The sequence below is a fragment of the Saimiri boliviensis genome, chromosome 10 (genome assembly GCF_048565385.1).
Source record: "Saimiri boliviensis isolate mSaiBol1 chromosome 10, mSaiBol1.pri, whole genome shotgun sequence".
Taxonomy (NCBI): domain Eukaryota; kingdom Metazoa; phylum Chordata; class Mammalia; order Primates; family Cebidae; genus Saimiri; species Saimiri boliviensis.
In genome coordinates, this window is record NC_133458.1 from 13,956,683 (window position 1) to 13,975,275 (window position 18,593).

Sequence of the window (18,593 nt, forward strand, 5' to 3'; positions counted from 1 at the left end):
CAGAGTAAATTACCATAAGAGATATTTTATAAAAGAGCAGCTAACAATGTTGGGAGAAACAGCCAAGACATAGGTAAATGTATCTTCAGGATGGCATGGCAGAAATGGAATGAGAGGAGAGTGAAAACGCTAGTGTTTTCAATTATATTTCATGAATAATTGTGAGTTTAAGGGGCAGAAGTTCATTTGAAATCCTTAGAAACAGGGAACAAAAGATAAATAATTGTAAGAACTTACTTTTAGGGTTTGTTTCAGCTGCTAGTGTCACCTTAAGTAAGACATATTCCTTAATAGATGTGGGGTCTTCTTTCCATGCATGATTGTCTCTGGACTTAACTGCCAGTTAATTCAGCTCATTTTTCTCAAGCTTTAGTTAATCATGGGTAGAAAAGACTCCATAGGGCCAGGCTGAACCTCCTCCATGCTTGGCCTTCCTGTCACTGGCTGGAAATGAAAGTCTAAAAGGCCTTAGAATGATGGGACCCTGTGATGGAAGGTGCCTGGGTCCCTGCGTCACTACATGGAAGGCTATCTCTCCTACCTGCATAGGACTTTACATGAGCAAGATGTAAACTTTTATTTTGTTAAATCACTGTGATTTGGGAATGTACATGTCGCCGTTTATCCTAAATAATACATTACTTAACATTATTATGGCAACGAGAGGAATGAGGAAGTGCTAATAACTCTAAAACTAAAGTATTAGGAACTCTTAAGATCAATTCATATTATAGAAAGCATCAAATTATGACATGAAATATTGGCTTTTTGCTTATGTCATGCAGTTGTCTTAGGGTCTGAGAAATCATGGTTTATTTTGTGTACTATTTGGTTTCTCATTCAAATTATTATTATTATTATTATTTTTTTGAGATGGAGTTTCGCTCTTGTTACCCAGGCTGGAGTACAATGGCGCGATCTCGGCTCACCACAACCTCTGCCTCCTGGGTTCAGGCAATTCTCCTGCCTCAGCCTCCTGAGTAGCTGGGATTACAGGCACGCACCACCACGCCCAGCTAATTTTTTGTATTTTTAGTACAGGCGGGGTTTCACCATGTTGACCAGGATGGTCTCAATCTCTTGACCACGTGATCCACCCACCTCAGCCTCCCAAAGCGCTGGGATTACAGGCTTGAGCCACCGCGCCCGGCTTCATTCAAATTATTTTAATTGGTAACATAGGTTAACTTCCTTAAACATTGTAGCCTAATATTGAATAATAATATAAGCAATACAAAATGATATTTTTGAGGAAATACTTTGATACAATTTAGCACAATCCAACAAAATTCTAAACTGCTTTTAATAATTGCTTAATTTAATTTTGGCTTTTACTGAACTATATGAGAGATGTGTACTGTTCTAAGATCTTAAGGGGCCAGAAGTTTTTTGAGAAAATGCTTTTTGAACATGCTGACACTAATACATGTTTCCTGTAATATTATCAAAAAACATAGAAGTGTTTATTTCTCATAGCTCCCTCGTCTTCCTAAAGCAAATTCTGTTGACTACTTAATGTGTATTATTCTAGATCGTGAAATTAAATACAGATACATGTAAACACACATGTGCATGCATGTGTACTCACATACACATATATAGGTGTATGAATTTATGTATAGCTAGGAGACTTCCATGCACAAGTGAGAATGCATTATAAAAATGTTGCTTGCTTTCTTCATTTAGCTATATATTTGATGCGCTATTTTCATTTCAGCTTATTATATATAATGCTTGTTCTATTTAATAGCTGTTTTACGTATTTTTCATAGTTTACTAATTTCAAAATTAATTTACACTTGATCTTTTGAATTTTTGAAATCAGTTTAGTATAAAATCCATGTAGCCATTTCTTTGTGCAGTTACATGTGTAAGTATTTCTGTAAAATGGATTCTTAGAATTAGTATGCATGTTTTAAATGTTGAGTAAAGAATTTTAGGTTTTTTTTTTTTTCTTGGAGTTCTTCCTTTCCTTAAAAAAATTATACTTGTAAGTTCTGGGGTACATGTGCAGAACGTGCAGGTTTGTTGCATAGGTATACACGTGCCATGGTGGTTTGCTGCACCCATGAACCCATCATCTACATTAGGTATTTCTCCTAATGCTATCCCTCCTCTGGCCCCCTACCTCCCAACAGGCCCCGGTGTGTGATGTTCCCCTCCCTGTGACCCCATGTGTTCTCACTGTTCAACTCCTACTTATGAGTGAGAACATGCGGTGTTTTGTTTTCTGTACTTGTGTTAGTTTGCTGAAACTGATGGTTTCCAGCTTCATCCATGTCCCTGCAAAGGACATGAATTCATTCTTTTTTCTGGCTGCATAGCTAAAGCAAGTTAAATATAAGATTTTTATGATGCCAAACAAACTAATTTAGGAAACACATCACCTCAAATTATGTGTTTTATCACATACCGAGTTGAAGCAGCTTCCTTTTCTAAAAATGGTCAGAATAAACATATACAAACCACAAAACTATAAGAAGGAAAATAACACAGAAAGAAAAGTCTGATCTGTGTTCTTTTCCTATGGTGTATGTTTGCCACATTTTCTTCATCCAGTCTATCATTGATGGGCATTTGGGTTGGTTCCAAGTCTTTGCTATTGTGATTTTTAAATCCAAAATTTGTGCCTATTTATATCTCCAACCACGTGTGTCATCAGCATCACATGTAACACCTTTTTCCCCTCACAATCTGTTGAGTAAAAAGAAATATCTCATCTTAAAGTAGATTTCCTGATTGAGATAGAAGACATTGCCATATTTATTGGTATCTTGTGTTTATTTTGTTGTCTGTATTTACATATTTTTGTCCATTTTTCTCATGGATTTGTGCATTACCCTTTCGGTTTTCTCATATGTGTTAAAATGTATTAGCTGCATTACTATCCCATTTCTTATGATGAAATTTCAGGCCAGTTGAAAATTCAGGCTTGTTTTTCTCAAGCTTTAGTTAATTATGGATAGAAAAGACACCACAGGTCCAGGCTGAAGGAGAATGGTATAACTTAATATAATAGTTATAGACATGGTCTTTGGCCTTTGGAACACCTAGAGAAAAGTCCTTGTGTGCCACCTAATAGCTGTGTGAGGAGTACTTAATATGTCTATGCCTTGATTTTTTTTCATGTATAAGTTGCCTATAATACTAATACTTCCCTCTGGCAATTGTTGTAAAGATTAGATTACATGTGAATTCGTATGTGTAAAACATTGTTTGATATGGAATCAACAGTACTCAACAAATGCCGGGAATTAATATTATTATATCACTTGTGCAATGCCAGCACACATGTACAGATCTGGGAAGCTTTGTAAATAAAAGTTATTCTTAATCTTTTTCAAATAGAGTAATGAAACTGTTTTTACTTCCTTAGAGAGGACAGTTAATGTGAAACGTCTTTTGCTTTATTCTCCAAGTTTTATGCCATTCATAGTTCTTACAGCATTAATATATTGAAATAAGAAATTAATTTTGTGGTTATTCTTGAATTCCTACTATTTTTGAGGCTCAGGAGTTTGTTATATTCAATTCTCAAAAATTCCATTTAATTTTGTCTCTTATATAAAAGAAAAACAACATACATTCTAGGAAGTTAATAAAATGGCATAGAATTTGAGAACTAAAAGGAACTTAACAATCATCTAGTGCAACATTTTATTTTATATGTGGGAAGCCAATGCCCAGAGGAATTAAGTGACTTCTCTAAGGTCATGCAGTGAGTAAGTGGTAAATTGGGAAAGGAACCTGTAATTTTGTGAAATACATATTTGGTCTTTGTCCCCATTTCTTGGCGTACAGTTTCTAAAACTCTTGGAATCCCCAGAGTGATGAGTACCTTTTGTATGTTCTATGGTTTGAATGTATCCCCCACCAAAGTTCATGAGTTGGAAACTTAATCTCCAGTGTAACAGTGTTGAAAGGTGTGACCTCTTAGTGGTGATTAGGTCATGAAAGCTTTGACTTCACAAATGGATAATTGGTGTTGTCTCAGGAGTGGATTTGTTATGTGGAAATTGGGTTAGTTACAAAAGCAAGTTTGTCCCTCTCTCACCCTCTCACCTTTCACCATGCAGCAAGAAGGCCCTCTCCAGACACGGACACCTTGATATTGGACTTCCTAGATTCCAGAACTCTGAGAAATGAATTTCTATTTTTAATAAATAACCCAGTCTGTGATATTCTATTATAGCAACACAAAATAGACTTAGACAGTATGCTAATGAGATGACTGCTGGCAAGGAACTCCTAAATAACTTTAGGATAGAGGCTGGTTACCACAAAAACAAAGGCATGCTTAGTGGGTGGAGACTTTCAGCCTATACCCCAGCCTCTGGGGAGCGGAGAGCGCCTGAAGTTTGGGTTGATTATTAATGGCCAATGATGTGATCAACCATGCCTGTGTAATGAAGGCTTTACAGAAAACCAAACAGAGTTTGCAGACTTTCTGGATTGCTGAACACATGGAGGTTCCTAGAGAGGACATGGAAGCTCCATGCCCCTTCTCCCATACCTCACCAGATGCATCTCTCTCATTTAGATGTTCATCTGTATTCTTTGTAATATCCTTTGTAATAAATGGTCAAACGTAAATAGTGTTTCCCTGAGTTCTGTGAGCCACTTTAGCAAATTAATTGAACCTAAGCGGGGGTTCATGAGAATCCCAATGTATAGCCAGTTGATCAGAAGCACAGGTTGCAACCTGAGGCTTGCAGTTGCCATCTTAAGTGTTGGGTTGGGGGAACAGACTTGAGGAATCTGACATTGTCTCCCAGTAGATAGAGTCAGAACTGAATTGATTTTTAGGCATGTAATCAGTGTCCACTGCAGATTGCTAGGTGTGTGGGGAAAGAAAACCTCAACACATCTGTTGTCAGAAGTAAATTGTTGAGTGAATATGTGAGTAAAAGAGTAGGAAATCCAGCCTGGGTGACAGAGTGAGACTTTGTCTCAAAAAAAAAAAAAAAAAAAGGTGGAAAAACGCCTTTTTTGTTTTTTCAATCTTTCATAGAATGCAGATGTCCTGGCTCTGAGCCAGCCATCTGAGGACCAAACCAGGCTGTGCCTAACAGTGAACTTCTTATCTTGACCCAACGGGATTACAAAAGTTAAAAACAAAAAAAATAAACAGAGGTAAAAAAGTAAACAAAACCAAAACAGCACATCAAATGGAAGCAGGGTTTTTAATCAAAGTACATCAGGAAGGCAAGAAACATGGGTATGGTCTGGGAAAATACCAGATCTGTGAAGTCCTGTGAAACAGCATTCAAACGCTTCTTTTGTTTTTCTCCCACTTTTTCTTTTCTTTTCTTTTTTTTTTTTTTTTTTCCCGTTGAGACAGGGTCTTGCTCTGTCACCCAAGCTGGAGTGCAGTGGCACAACCATGGCTTACTGCAAACTCAACCTCTTAGGCTCAAGCAATTTTTTCATCTCAGCTTTTGAAGCAGCTGGAACCACAGGCGTGTGCCACCTCACCTGGCTAATTTTTTTTTTTATGTTTGAAGGTTTTTGTACAGAGTTTCACTATGTTGCCCAGGCTGGTCTCAAACTCCTGGGCTCAAGCAATCCTCCTGCCTCAGTCTCCCAAACTGCTAGAATACTGATGTGAGCCACTGTGCCTAGCCATCACTTTTTCTTAGGAACTATAGATTTAACAGTAAGTCTCTATATCATTAATATTCAAAGTGTGGTCTGTGGATCTGCAGCATCAGCAAGGTATGAGAGATGATAATAAAGGCAAATCTCTGCCTATTTCATTTAGACCTGTTGAATCGGAAGCTGTATTTTTGCAAGATCCCTGAATGATTAATATGCACATTGACATGTGAGAAGCACTGGTCTACACTACCTGGCAAAGAGTAAAGAATAGTCCTACAGGTCAGTGATGGCAGTGCTCATTGTACATATCAAGGACACTATGGGGGACCAATTTAAGGTGGTGCATGAACTGACTTCCACTCCTAGAGTGCCATCCGTATCATTTTCAGTAATTACAGAGCTTAATACTCTACCCTTTTGCGAGAGAGAGGAGGAGAACACTCACTCCATGGCTACTCTGCCAGCATAATCACTTTGGTGTCATACTATAGCCATAGGGTTTGGCAGTTTGGCACACTCTTTCTGAAAGACCCCATGACCTTTGTTCTATATAATAGGAATAAATATATATCATCCTAGTTTTTAAATATTAACCTCACAATATCTTCTCTGGATATGTTTACAGTTTCTCTGTGGCCACTGACAAATGAGATGTAGTAATTAATATTCATCTCAGAAGAAACTTTTGCAAAAACTGAATATATCTGGAGCTAAAAGTGATTAAATTGACAATAAAATGCCTAATGCCACTGTATTTAATTACATATTTTATGGAGATCCTTTTTTAAAAATATAGAAGTGTGGACTACATGATTACTCATTTATTTAGTTAGTTAACATTTATTGAGTAACTACTATGAAACTGGCCTGGTCTAACCACTGAAGATACAAATATCAATAGGCCCTTTCCAAAAGAATGGCTCTCAGTTAATCTAGAGTAAATTGACTGCATTACAGTTCTGTTTCTGCCACTTGATATTTTTGTGACATTGAGTAAATTAAGTCTCTAAACCTCAATTTCCCCTCTATAAATGAGGATATTATTAGTATTTAATTCACTTAAGTCATGAATGAGTATCAGTATCTAAACCCTAACAAAAAGCTAGAGAATGCCTTATATGACATAACAAGAAGGAAATTGTGAAACAGCAACTTTTATGGCAATGTTTTGAGTTAGGGAGAAGGAAGGAGAGAGTAAATATATTTATAGATAATGATATTTATGATAAGATATATACCTACACCTAAGTATATAGACACACATATACTTGTACATTATATATATTTATACATGTATCTAAAATGTATATTATTGTCTTAGAAAACAGAATCCGACTAACATTTGGCAAATTGACAACTAGTTAATTGCAATTATTCACAGAGATATTAAATTTACCATACAATTTTTCTAATACAATCCATATGGTTTAGGAAAATTTGTGTTTCATCAGGAGTCCAGTATTAGTAGTCTAGCCTCTGTGTGCACCTGTAAATGTGTGTGTGTTTTCATATGCTTTCAGGAATTCGGAGCATGAGTATTTTAGGTGGCTATGGAAATGTATGTGAAAATAATAGCACTATTCCCATGCACTATTAGTACAGACCTCCTTTTCTAGATGTTTTCAAGATAAGAAATCTGTGAATGAAGGAAATAAAAAGGTCATAACCTGGAATGAAACTGAGAAAGAAATACTTCCATCTTGCTGTTAATTCAGTCCTTCATATTTGTAACAATCACTAAACCTGAAATCCCAAATGCAAGAAATTATTATTTAAATTGAAAAAAAGGTAGCTGACTTCAGCAAGAAGAATTGCAATATACTTTATAAGTAACCAATAGAAAGAAATTATTGACAAATTGATAATTCAGTGTGGCACTTGACAAATGGCAGCGTCAACAAATTAGCAGTAATATGCTTAGGCTGTGAATTGGTGGTGTGCTGAATTGATGAATTTGTCTTTTCGACCTTGGATCTTCGATCAGTTTTCTTAATGAACTTCAACATGGCTTCTGGTGCAGATAGTTGTCAGTGCCATTGCAAGAACAAAATAACTTGAGGCTTAGCTACTTTGTTGAGATTAAAGTGAGGAAAGGTGCTGTTTTTGGCCAGTCCCTAGTTTCATTGTCGTCAATACTAATGGAGATATCAAAGAGTATTCCTTGGGGATATAAGAGACAGACTTCTGAGAAATAAATTTGTGAAACCCACATGTAACTGATGACAATAACAGTCTAGAGAGGAGAAACATGACACTGTCAGGAAACGTTTGAGTGGAGAGTTTGAGGATCCTCCAGGCCACTCAGGGTGCTTTGATGAAATCTCTGGGAGGCAAGGCAGAAGAATGTGATTCATTCAGTGAGCGCGAGTGTAGTCAGTTGTATGGCGTACCTGTCCAGTGAAAGACTGCAGGGAAAAGAGGGCAGGTAACCAATATGGAGTGTAGTCATCAGGCCAGAGCAGGAGCACTGGGCAATGCATCCTTAATGACATTCAGAGTAAGGAAAAAAAAGAACCAATTGTACTAGGATCCTAGTCACCTGGTGGTTCTGCGTCTACAGTCTGAATAGATGGTTTAGGTAGTCAGTAATCAATAGCCCTAGCTAGTAAAATCTTTAATTAGCCCCTCTTGCTCTGAATTCATATTCAATAATCAACTGTTAGGTAATAATTTATCTTCTGGAACAGTTATTTCTATAAAGAATAAATGTGTTGAGTAGCAAAGTTCTTGGCTCATTTTGCAGTCACATGTTGAAGTTTAAATAAATGAACATTTAGGTATTTTGGCTTACACATTTTCCTCGTTTACTTTTGGATAGTAGGATGCAGTTCCTGAACAAAATTCCGAAAGCTGGATCTAAAATGTGAGGACCAGACTCTGGGTCAAAGAAACCTCTTTGAAGCTAGACTTGGGGAAAGAAACAGATTCCTTTCTAACAGCAACAGATATCTATTTTCTTGTAAGCATTATTGATAGGCAATCTACTACCTTAACACAAAAATAATCCAAATGATAGATTTAAAATTCTTCACATGTGAACAGGACTTTAATTAGATTTTAGGTTGATAGCAAAACTTTCTCACGAGGTGCAGTCACATGCAACTATAGTTCCAGCTACTTGGGAGGCTGAAGCAGGAGGATCGCTTGAGCCCAGGAGTTCCAGGCCAGCCTGGACAACATAACAAGGCCTCATCTCATAAAATAAAATAAAAAATGTCTGTGTTTGTCAAACTTTCTAAATTTATTTTTTAAACTCATAAGGCATAGAAAAATATTTGACTGTGAAAGATGTGTTCACACCCACCCACTTGTAAAATAGTAATTTTCTCTCTCAATTTTTCATTTCCCTCAAGAAGAAAATAAAGGAAAAAAGGAGCACAGTAAAAGCCATGATTTTTTGAAGCCAACTGAAAGACAGATGGAAAAGAAGGAAACTAAGGTACCTGATATTTTAAGTATTCTTTCAGAACAGTAGTCCTGTTTGAGTCAGTCTTGATTTCTTTTAAAGAAATGACGTAGGCATGTTCATTTTTATAGCCCTTTAATTGTGTATATTAGTACGCAGTTTTCAAATGACAAATAGATAAGTAAATGAATTAATAACTAAGTATTGATGTCCTTAGTTTGGTTCCTTTTATATTATAGTCTAATATAATTATGCCAAGTTAAGCCCCTTCCTCCCAAAGGAAATAAGATACTACAATTCAGAAGAATTCCATTCTCAATAATCTATATTAAAATGAAAATTTAAAAATGTGACAAGAACAACGGGAGGATTCATAAAGTGTTTAAACACTTGAATTTTGAATTACTTCTCTTTTATCTATTTTTTCTTATTTTATTTGATACCTATGTGACATACTTAATGTTAATTAAAGACAGTCAAGAGGAAACCAAACAGATTAAATTTCTAGGGGGTTGGAAGGAGTGGAGTGGGTGGCTTTGTGCTGCCTTCACACACATTCTAATTCCAAATGTAGCTTTCAGGCATAGAGATGTACATTAATTTATATATGCACAATTTCAGAATTTAAAAATGGCAGATTACCTGGTTAATAAATGTTAAGGAAACTAAAATGTTAAAGTAAATCTCTAAGCAGGCAATTGTTTCTTTATATATAAGCAAAACACATAACTTTATGGAATCTGCATATTAATAAGCAAATCTTAACGTTTAATGATCTGACAGGTTCTTTTCTAAAGTCTTGGGCATGTATAAAGCGGAATCTCTAAAGTAATCACCTACAGCTAATCTGTAGCTCAGCTGGGTTGCTGGGTGGTTTACTTGTAAGTAACAAGGGAGAATTGAAAACTAATTTATCTTATTGCTTACATAGTTATAAGCAAAGACTTTGCAAAGTTATGGAGTCAGAGTTGATAATGTAAGTAATTTTTCTGGATATAAGAACTATCATGGACCATGAAGAACTGAGTGTGTTTCATGTAACTACAGTCTATTCAATAATCTGCTAAAGGTTGATAACAATTGATGCTACTCTTTAGTGCTTCTTGTGAACTGGGCACTGTAGAAGCACATAGTATAGCAAGTTGATGGTTCTGAGCTTGTGAAGATTTCATTATGAAGATGTGCTTTAAGAGGAAAAGCAAAAATAAATAAAAAAGTAGACATTAAACAACAATCCTCTAAAAGAATATTTAAAGTATTAATGATGACATCATCTTCCTAATTTGTTACCCCACCGCCTACACCTCAGTCCCTTTCCTGTACTCTTTCCATGTGTGCCACAAAAACTTCTCCAGTCTATGAGAAATCTAATATTCATTCCAATTTATTTAGTAAATTCCAGGTGCCTTCTTTAGTGCTATGCCTAATGAAAGATATGACATAGATTTAGCATCCATTTGGCTTTACATTCTATTGCAATAAATATATTCTCATAGATAAGCATGTATTGTGACTGCACTGACAACAATTAAATGCATAATTTATAAAACAGCTGATATGGAGGCCGGGCGCGGTGGCTCAAGCCTGTAATCCCAGCACTTTGGGAGGCCGAGGCGGGTGGATCACGAGGTCGAAAGATCGAGACCATCCTGGTCAACATGGTGAAACCCCGTCTCTACTAAAAATACAAAAAATCAGCTGGGCATGGTGGCGCGTGCCTGTAATCCCAGCTACTCAGGAGGCTGAGGCAGGAGAATTGCCTGAACCCAGGAGGCGGAGGTTGCGGTGAGCCGAGATCGTGCCATTGCATTCCGGCCTGGGTAACAAGAGCGAAACTCTGTCTCAAAAAAAAAAAAAAACAAAAAAACAAACCAGCTGATATGTATTAATTTTCCTGAGATGTAACATCTTTCCATAATATATTGTACTATACTTTGGTTGGGAAAATTAGTTCATACATTTTATCAAAATCTAGAAAACAGCAATTTCTGATTTCTTTTGTGAGTGTCATCTTTCCCAAATAAATCTCTATCACATAGATATTTCTCCACCAAAGAAACATATATAGCCAAGTCCTAAGCACGTTTGTTGTTGTTGTTGTTGTTGTTGTTGTTGTTGTTGTTGTTAGAAAGTGATTTATTTAGAGAGAGAGAAACAGGAGAAGGAGAGAGAAAGAAACAGCTAACTCTCACGCTGAGTGAGAGAATCCAGAAAGATGGAATCCAGGAGAGGAAAGCAGCTTTCACACTGAGTGGAAAGGAATAGCGAGAGATGGAGTTTAGGAGGGGAAGACAGGCTTCCATGAGAGAGTGTGGAATGGGACCCCAGAGGGGAAATCCAGGAAAGAGACCTAAACACTTTTACATAATTTACACATCAAATGTGCATCTACTTTTTCCCCTGGAACCATTGATATATAATGTGAATGATGAGCATATGGGTTTAGCATTAAGAGAAATAATTTACTTCTCTTGCCAATACTTAATAAAAAGTGTCAGTAACAGTGAGAGTTAACCAAAGCTTAGGAGCTACAACATATCTAGAGAGAATTCATGGCAAAGTAAATAAAGGCAACCTGGTTAGCTCCCACATTTGGACTCAAGGATCTCAGAACGATGAAACTCCAGAAGGTTTCTGGGTGTTTCTGTGAACCATCACTTCTGTTTCTGATTGAAAATCTACGGGCATCCTCACAAAAGGAGGTACTATTCTCTGAAGGGCTGAATCTTATTGGCAGCCCAGGGCTCTCTGGAGGGGCTGGGCCATGAAACTCCTGAATGCCCGCCTCCTTGGGGAAGGAGAGACAAAGCAATTGTCTTTTTCTATTTCTGTTCTCAACCCCAGCAGGATGCACAATGAAGAAACACACAGTCACAGAGTACACCTCTGAGACAACATCTCTCGTTACCATCCCGGAATACTTGGCATTATTTGAATTTCACGAACACCCACACTGCCCTTGTTCCCCAATCTCCAAATGGTTCAGGTGAACCTGTCAGGAAGCAGGACCAGTGTGACAATGAATAAGTTCCTGGTGTGAACCTCTGTAGCTCAACCTCTCCCTGATGTAATCTCGGTTCCTTCTGTGGCTGCAGAAATGGGAATAAAGGATCTGAAATATTAGCTGATTGCAAGTGACCCTCTAAGGTTAGAGAGGCAGGGAGCAGACGAGGGAGTCCCAAGTGCCCCAGTGGCGCTTATTGTAACCTACCTGAAGGGAACGTTTCTAGGACACAAAACAACCAGTGCGAGTCCACTGTTGGAAGTGTTCTCTTAATCTCTTTGGTGAAATGGGAAAATTTTGAGTTCAGTTCCTCTCGGGAGTGGAAGAAATAATCCTTTCCAAGGTAGCTTCCCCTAGCAGTTTCCTGCCTCTTGTGAAATGAGATTTGCCGTCTTGAGACGTGGGTCCCGCGGAAGTCTTACCTGTAGACCCCCATTCATTGATGGATGAATGAATGCACTCCCACCATAGTGTTTCAGGTGGACTAGGGAATGGCCACTGGTTGCTTTCAGAGGGTGAAATGCAACCAACGGACCTAGACCCTCGGTCTGTCCACACTTTTATTCATAACAGAGATTCTAAGTTAACACACTTGTGGATAATTAACATTGTTAAGAGAATGGTTTTACAACTGATGGAAGCTTTTGGTTCTGGGTCCCAGAGTAAATGCAATTAGCAGGTAATCCCCTTTGGTCCTCCGGAGAAACCACCCAGCACAAAATTAACATGAGTAAACAGTGGAGACAAATGAATGTGGAATAAGGCCTTTTGATCAGTCTCTAATTTCCTTCCTATGCTAATATTAACAAGTCTCTAATTTCCTTCCTGTGCTAACGTTAATCTGCCCCAATAAAACCAATTGGCCTTCCAAAAGGTTTGAGATTACAATCTATGTCTTTCCTAACAGTTTATATCTTTAATATCTTGCCAGCCACCCCGAGTGAATAGCAAGACTGTCTAAGATATTATCATATTTATTTGTGTTTTGCTGAGTTCTTCCACTGGACGTAAGGCAGTAAAAATATTATTTGGAAGTCTGTCAATGAATTACACAATTTAGAAAGTTTTTAGAAAAACTAGGGTTCTAATTCTGAGTTAGAAAAATTAGATTGATTTCAGTCAGTGGCAAACACAGGAAAATGTGTACTGAATCATATTTCTTTAAATATCAAAATTAGAAGATTGTGAGGTCAAATGAGGTCATCTCCTGAAGCTTCTGTAGTAGGAATGGTGATCCATGATGAAGGACAGGGTTGGATTTATTTTCTTTAGACTATCCACCATTGAATAGTAGAGACAGGGACTCTTATGGTCTATTTCCAAACAGAGCCCAGATTTTTACAGACTGATCGAGGCACAATGCTCAGACCTACATCTCTTTAGAGGCTCACTTTGCAAGGAAAAAAAATCATTCTGCTCTCGAAGGTGGCTGCAGGAAGTATTCACAATGAGTCAATTAATATCAAAATCTCCTGTTCCAGGAGACTGTTAGTAAGTGTTACAAAGGAAATTTTATGTGCTCACGTAAGTTTAGAAAACACTGGCTAAAAACTAGAATAGAATTATTCTTTCCTAGAGAAACTTACAGCGTTCACTGTTGTAATATGAATTGTGATTCCTAGATGGAGGCATCTGATGTGAAATAAGTCTCCAACTTGTTTGACCACAGAACTTATTTTTAAAGTCCTCTGAAGGGACCAGTGTTTTGGAAAAGATTATGGGAGCTGTGGGACTGGATCATAGGCTAATGAGGATATTGTAAGGGGTATTGTCCTGGGGTGGGACTGGCTGCACCACGATTTGAGGAGATCAATTTCTAGAATTCATCCCACATCTGCCGAATTAGTCATTTAAGGGCAGGAGATAGCTCCATTTTAAATAAATGTCTCAGATAATTCTCATGTCCATTGAGAACACAGGTCCCATCAGTACAGAGTTGGGTTAGGAGCCTCTCAAAGATGTAACTTCCTAGGTCACTGTCAATCACAATGCCATACATAATCTTTTCATAAAGCCCTTTCTACTCCCAGCACTCTCTTCAAAGTATTCTTCACTTCTGAGTTCCTAAGACTATAGATAAGGGGATTGAGCATGGGATTAAAGAGGCTGTGAAACAGCAGGAGATATTTCTTCTGCTCCTTGAGGTTTCCATATCTGGGTCCAACATACATGATAATGGCTGTGCCGTAAAAGAGTCCAACCACACAGAGGTGGGAGGAGCAGGTAGAGAAGGCTTTCCTCTGACCTTCCCCTGATCGGATCTGAAGGATGGCACAGAGGATGCACATATATGAAACTACAATTGAGGACAAGGGTCCCACCAGCACAGAAATTGCTCCGGCCAGGACCATGATCTCATTGATGTGGGTATCTGCACAGGCAACTTTGAGAACAGCCATGATTTCACAGAAAAAGTGATTAATTTTCTGGGGCCTACAGAAGGGTAAAGGTAGAAGTAACACTAGATGAATCAAGGATAGAAGGACTCCGATGGTCCAGGAAGTCACCACTAGGGTGATGCAGACTCTCCAGGTCATGATGGCAGAATATCGGAGAGGGTGGCAGATGGCCATATACCGATCACAGGACATCACCACCAGGAAGAGACATTCTGTATGTGCAAAACTCAAAAACAGAAATATCTGTGTCATGCAGCCAGCAAAGGAGATGGGCTTGGCTGGAAGCAGGAGGTTCACCAGCATCTGGGGCACCGTGTTGCAGGCGTAGGCGATGTCGACGATGGCCAGGTGTGAGAGGAAGAAGTACATGGGGGTGTGCAGTCTGGAGTCCAGTGAGATGAGCCCCAGGATGGCCCCGTTCCCCAGCAGGGCAAAGATATAGAACAGGGAAAAGAGCCCAAAGAGGAGCATCTGAATCCGTGGGCTGAGGGGAAATCCCAGTAGGAGGAACTCTGTGATGGAAGTCTGATTTGTCCCCATTTCTCTGTAGAAGAAACAAAGGAGCTTACCAAGTCTGAATATCTGAGGCAAATGTTTAAACATGATGTAACTGTACATATTATGGCTTAAGTGTTTCCTAAAAAAAAAAAACCTTCAATGATATTTTGATCTTAGTCACTTACTAAGAGAAAAATTATGCATTTAAAAATGAAGCACAAGGAAATTTTGTCACCAATGATAAATTCAATGTTAGTATGATATTATAGTATTCATTACATCTTGTTTTCAAATCTGCTTTCATCACAGTTCAAAATATGTTGATACGTAAATTGTCTTCATAGCATGGACTCTGTCCTCAGTTTGTGATGACTATATCAGATGCTAGCCCTCTGTGCTCCTTCACTGCAGGGTACTTATAGCCATACGTGTGGAAGTGTGCTGGTGTCTATGTCTATATATAAGGATAGAAAGAGGGATGAGGAGCATGTCGATGATCCTGCTATCAGGTCTTCTCACCAATTTGAACCTTCATTTTATGAGTTATTCGTTAAACTTGTGATTTTTGCTGATTGTATAATCTTGATTTAAGTTGAGGGAATGGCAGTTTGCCCTAACTTTGGCTAGGTTTAAACAGAGATCTTTGTGTTTTGACTTTTGTACCCATAGAGGGTCTACTCTGTTTGTGTTGTCTTACGATCAGAATGTAGTTACTTGTCACCTTCTTATACTATAAATGTGTATTTATTTTATTTGTATATTTTTTTCTATTTTTTGCAGATCTATTTTCAATATTTTTTTAGTTGATACATAATAGATGTACATAGTTTTGGGGTACATGTGATAATTTAATATACTCATTTAATTTATAAAGATCAAATCTGTGTATTTGGGCTGTCACCTTAAATATATGTCTTTTCTTTTTGTTAGAAAAATTCAGATTATTCTCTTCTACCTATTTTGAAATATGCAGTAGATTACTGTAAACTATAGTCACTCTTCTAATCTATTGAACACTAGGTCTTATTTCTTCTATGAAACCATATGCTTGTAATCAACTTCTCTTTATGATTCTTCTTTTGCTACCCCTCCTGGCATCTGGTAACCACCAATCTACTCTCTGTCTTCATGAGATGCATATTTTTACCTCCCACATATAAGTGAAAACGTATAATATTTGTCATTCTGTGCTTAGCTTATTTCATTTAATGACCTCCAGTTCCATCCATGTTGCTGCAAATGACAGGATTTTATTCTTTTACATGGCAGAATAATATTCCTTTGTGTATGTGTGTGTGTGTGTATATAAATATATATGTATATATCTATGTATATATATATTGCATTTTCTTTATTCATTAATGAGCACTTAAGTTTATTTCATATTTTGGTTATTGCGAATAGTGCCGCAATAAACATGGCTGTGAAGATATCTTTTTGATATGTTCACTTCATTTCTTTTGGATATATAACCAGTTACATATCATCTATTTATTTACATTTGGAAATTTCCAAAATTCTGCTATATTCCTATAGTAGTAAATGTCTACCCAGTACATACATATATGAGTATATATATAATTGAATCCTTACTCTGTGTAATGTACTTGTTTTCTATTTGATTCTAGTCTAATCTATTCTATTTCATTAGTAAAAATGCTGACTGAATGATTTTATGATGGGTCATAGCCTGGGATTTAAAAAATACTGATCTCTATCCAAAACTAGAGCTAAAACTCTAACCATACACTTGTATTCATAGAATGTTTAACGTATTTTATAGCTTCTTAACTATCATGTATAAATAAATACCTACCTACTATTTATGGTGATTCTTCAGCTTTTAGGGGCCTATCAAATGTTTTAAAATTCTTCCAAAGCAAAGAGGGTATATTGAGGTTTGAATTATTGCAACTTCTAAATTATTGCTTCTGTTTTTTGCCTGACTCTGTAGCCTTCTTCAGTCCATAATCCATCTGAATTTCACTAAAATAAAAAAGAAAAATTCGTAATTGAGTTTCTATCAATGAGTTCCCCATTCGCATTTTCTGATAAGTTATTATTTGAAATAATTCATCAGCAAAAGTAAATAAGTTTTTGTCTTATTTACTTTTGTCTTATTTCAAAGAAAGAATCATAATTCAAAGTAGAATTTATTAGAAGGTGATATTATCTTAGTCAAGAAATAATTTGATAATTATTGAAATTGCCTTCTTGAAAATCAGTAATTTTATTAGGAATGAAGTTGATTTCAGTGAATGGTTTAATTCATAGATTAATTAGTCATCCATTCAAGATGGGATTCCTTTGCCATGTGAGAAGTTGAACTAGAAGAATGCCAGGATCCCTTCCAGCAATAGAATTCAGTGGTCCCAAAGGCATAGAAAAGTGTTACTCATTTTCACTTCAACTTTCTTGCAATATTTGAGACCAATGAAGATAACAATGCTATTTCTAAAATTTCATATGATAAAGGCATACAATAAAGTAGCAGGATGAATAGTGTCAGCTCATCTTCCCCCATCTCCAAGTAGCTAAATCACAAAATAAAAATCCACAGGTATTAACTGAACATACACTACATCCTGCTACATGTGTTGCCTGAGGGCATGTAAGACTGTACTTGTTTGCTGCCACATGTAACCTGCTTGGATTGATAAGACTGTTAAAAAGATTCACACATATGCCAGTAAAAGAAAGGAAATCAGTGTATCAAAGAGGTGTCTGCACTCCTATGTTTGTTGCAGCACTGTTTACAATAGCTAATAATTGGAAACAACCTGACTGTCCATCAGCAGATGAATGGATAAAGAAAATGTGGTACCTATACACGATGGAGCACTCACTATTCATCCAAAAAAAGAATGAGATCTAGTCATTTGCAACAGCATGGATGGAAATGGAGATCATTATGTTAAATTAAATAAGCCAGGCACAGAAAAACAAACATCCTATGTTCTCACTTATTTATGGAAACTAAAAATCAAAACAATTGAACTCATGGACACAGAGAGTAGAAGGATGGTTACCAGAGGCTGGAAAGGGTAGCAGGGGTATTGGGAAGAGGTGGGGATCATTAAGGTGTACAAAAAAAATTAGAAAGACTGAATAAGACCCACGACTTGTTAGCAAAATAGGGTGACTATAGTCAATAATAACTTCCTTGTACATTTTTAAATAACTTAAAGAGTATAATTGGATTGTTATTAACTTAGAGGGTAAATGCCTGAGGGGCTGGGTACCTCATTCCCCACGATGTGCTGATTTTACATTGCATCCCTGTATCAAAACATCTCATATGCCCGTAAGTACATATACCTACTATGTACCCACAAAAATTTAGGAAAAAAGGGACTCACAAATTTGATAATTCTCATGTTTAAATAGCTCAGAAAAAGGAATTTCACATTTGAAAATAAAGCCTTTGGGTTACTCTTCTTATGTAACATAAATCTAGTTTGCAGTCAATTGTTCTATAAAACCACTACTTAATTTCATGAGGCAATAGAAACTTTTACAAGCAAACCCCCACAAATAACTATTTTACCTTACAATTTAAACAAGAAATTCAATACCAAATGTATCAAAATAAATTATCTATGTTAGGTATATCTAAAAGAGAAAACTTTTAAATTTGTCTAGTAGCTAAGTCTATAAATTGCAGAAATTTGGCATTAATGGATAAGAA

General features: G+C 36.9%; 1 protein-coding gene across 1 annotated transcript; it reads right to left on the reverse strand.

Moving 5' to 3' along the window:
* Window positions 1-13,201: 13,201 nt before the first annotated feature.
* LOC101047586 (olfactory receptor 2A7) lies at window positions 13,202-14,950 on the reverse strand. Its single transcript, XM_003929823.4, has one exon. The coding sequence runs from the start codon at window positions 14,945-14,947 to the stop codon at window positions 14,015-14,017; it is 933 nt and encodes a 310-aa protein (XP_003929872.1). The 5' UTR covers window positions 14,948-14,950; the 3' UTR covers window positions 13,202-14,014.
* Between the last annotated feature and the right edge of the window lie 3,643 nt (window positions 14,951-18,593).

Bases quoted from the DNA above. Each gene is read 5' to 3' on its own strand.
- LOC101047586 (XM_003929823.4), bottom strand. From the start codon at position 14,947: ATGGGGACAAATCAGACTTCCATCACAGAGTTCCTCCTACTGGGATTT.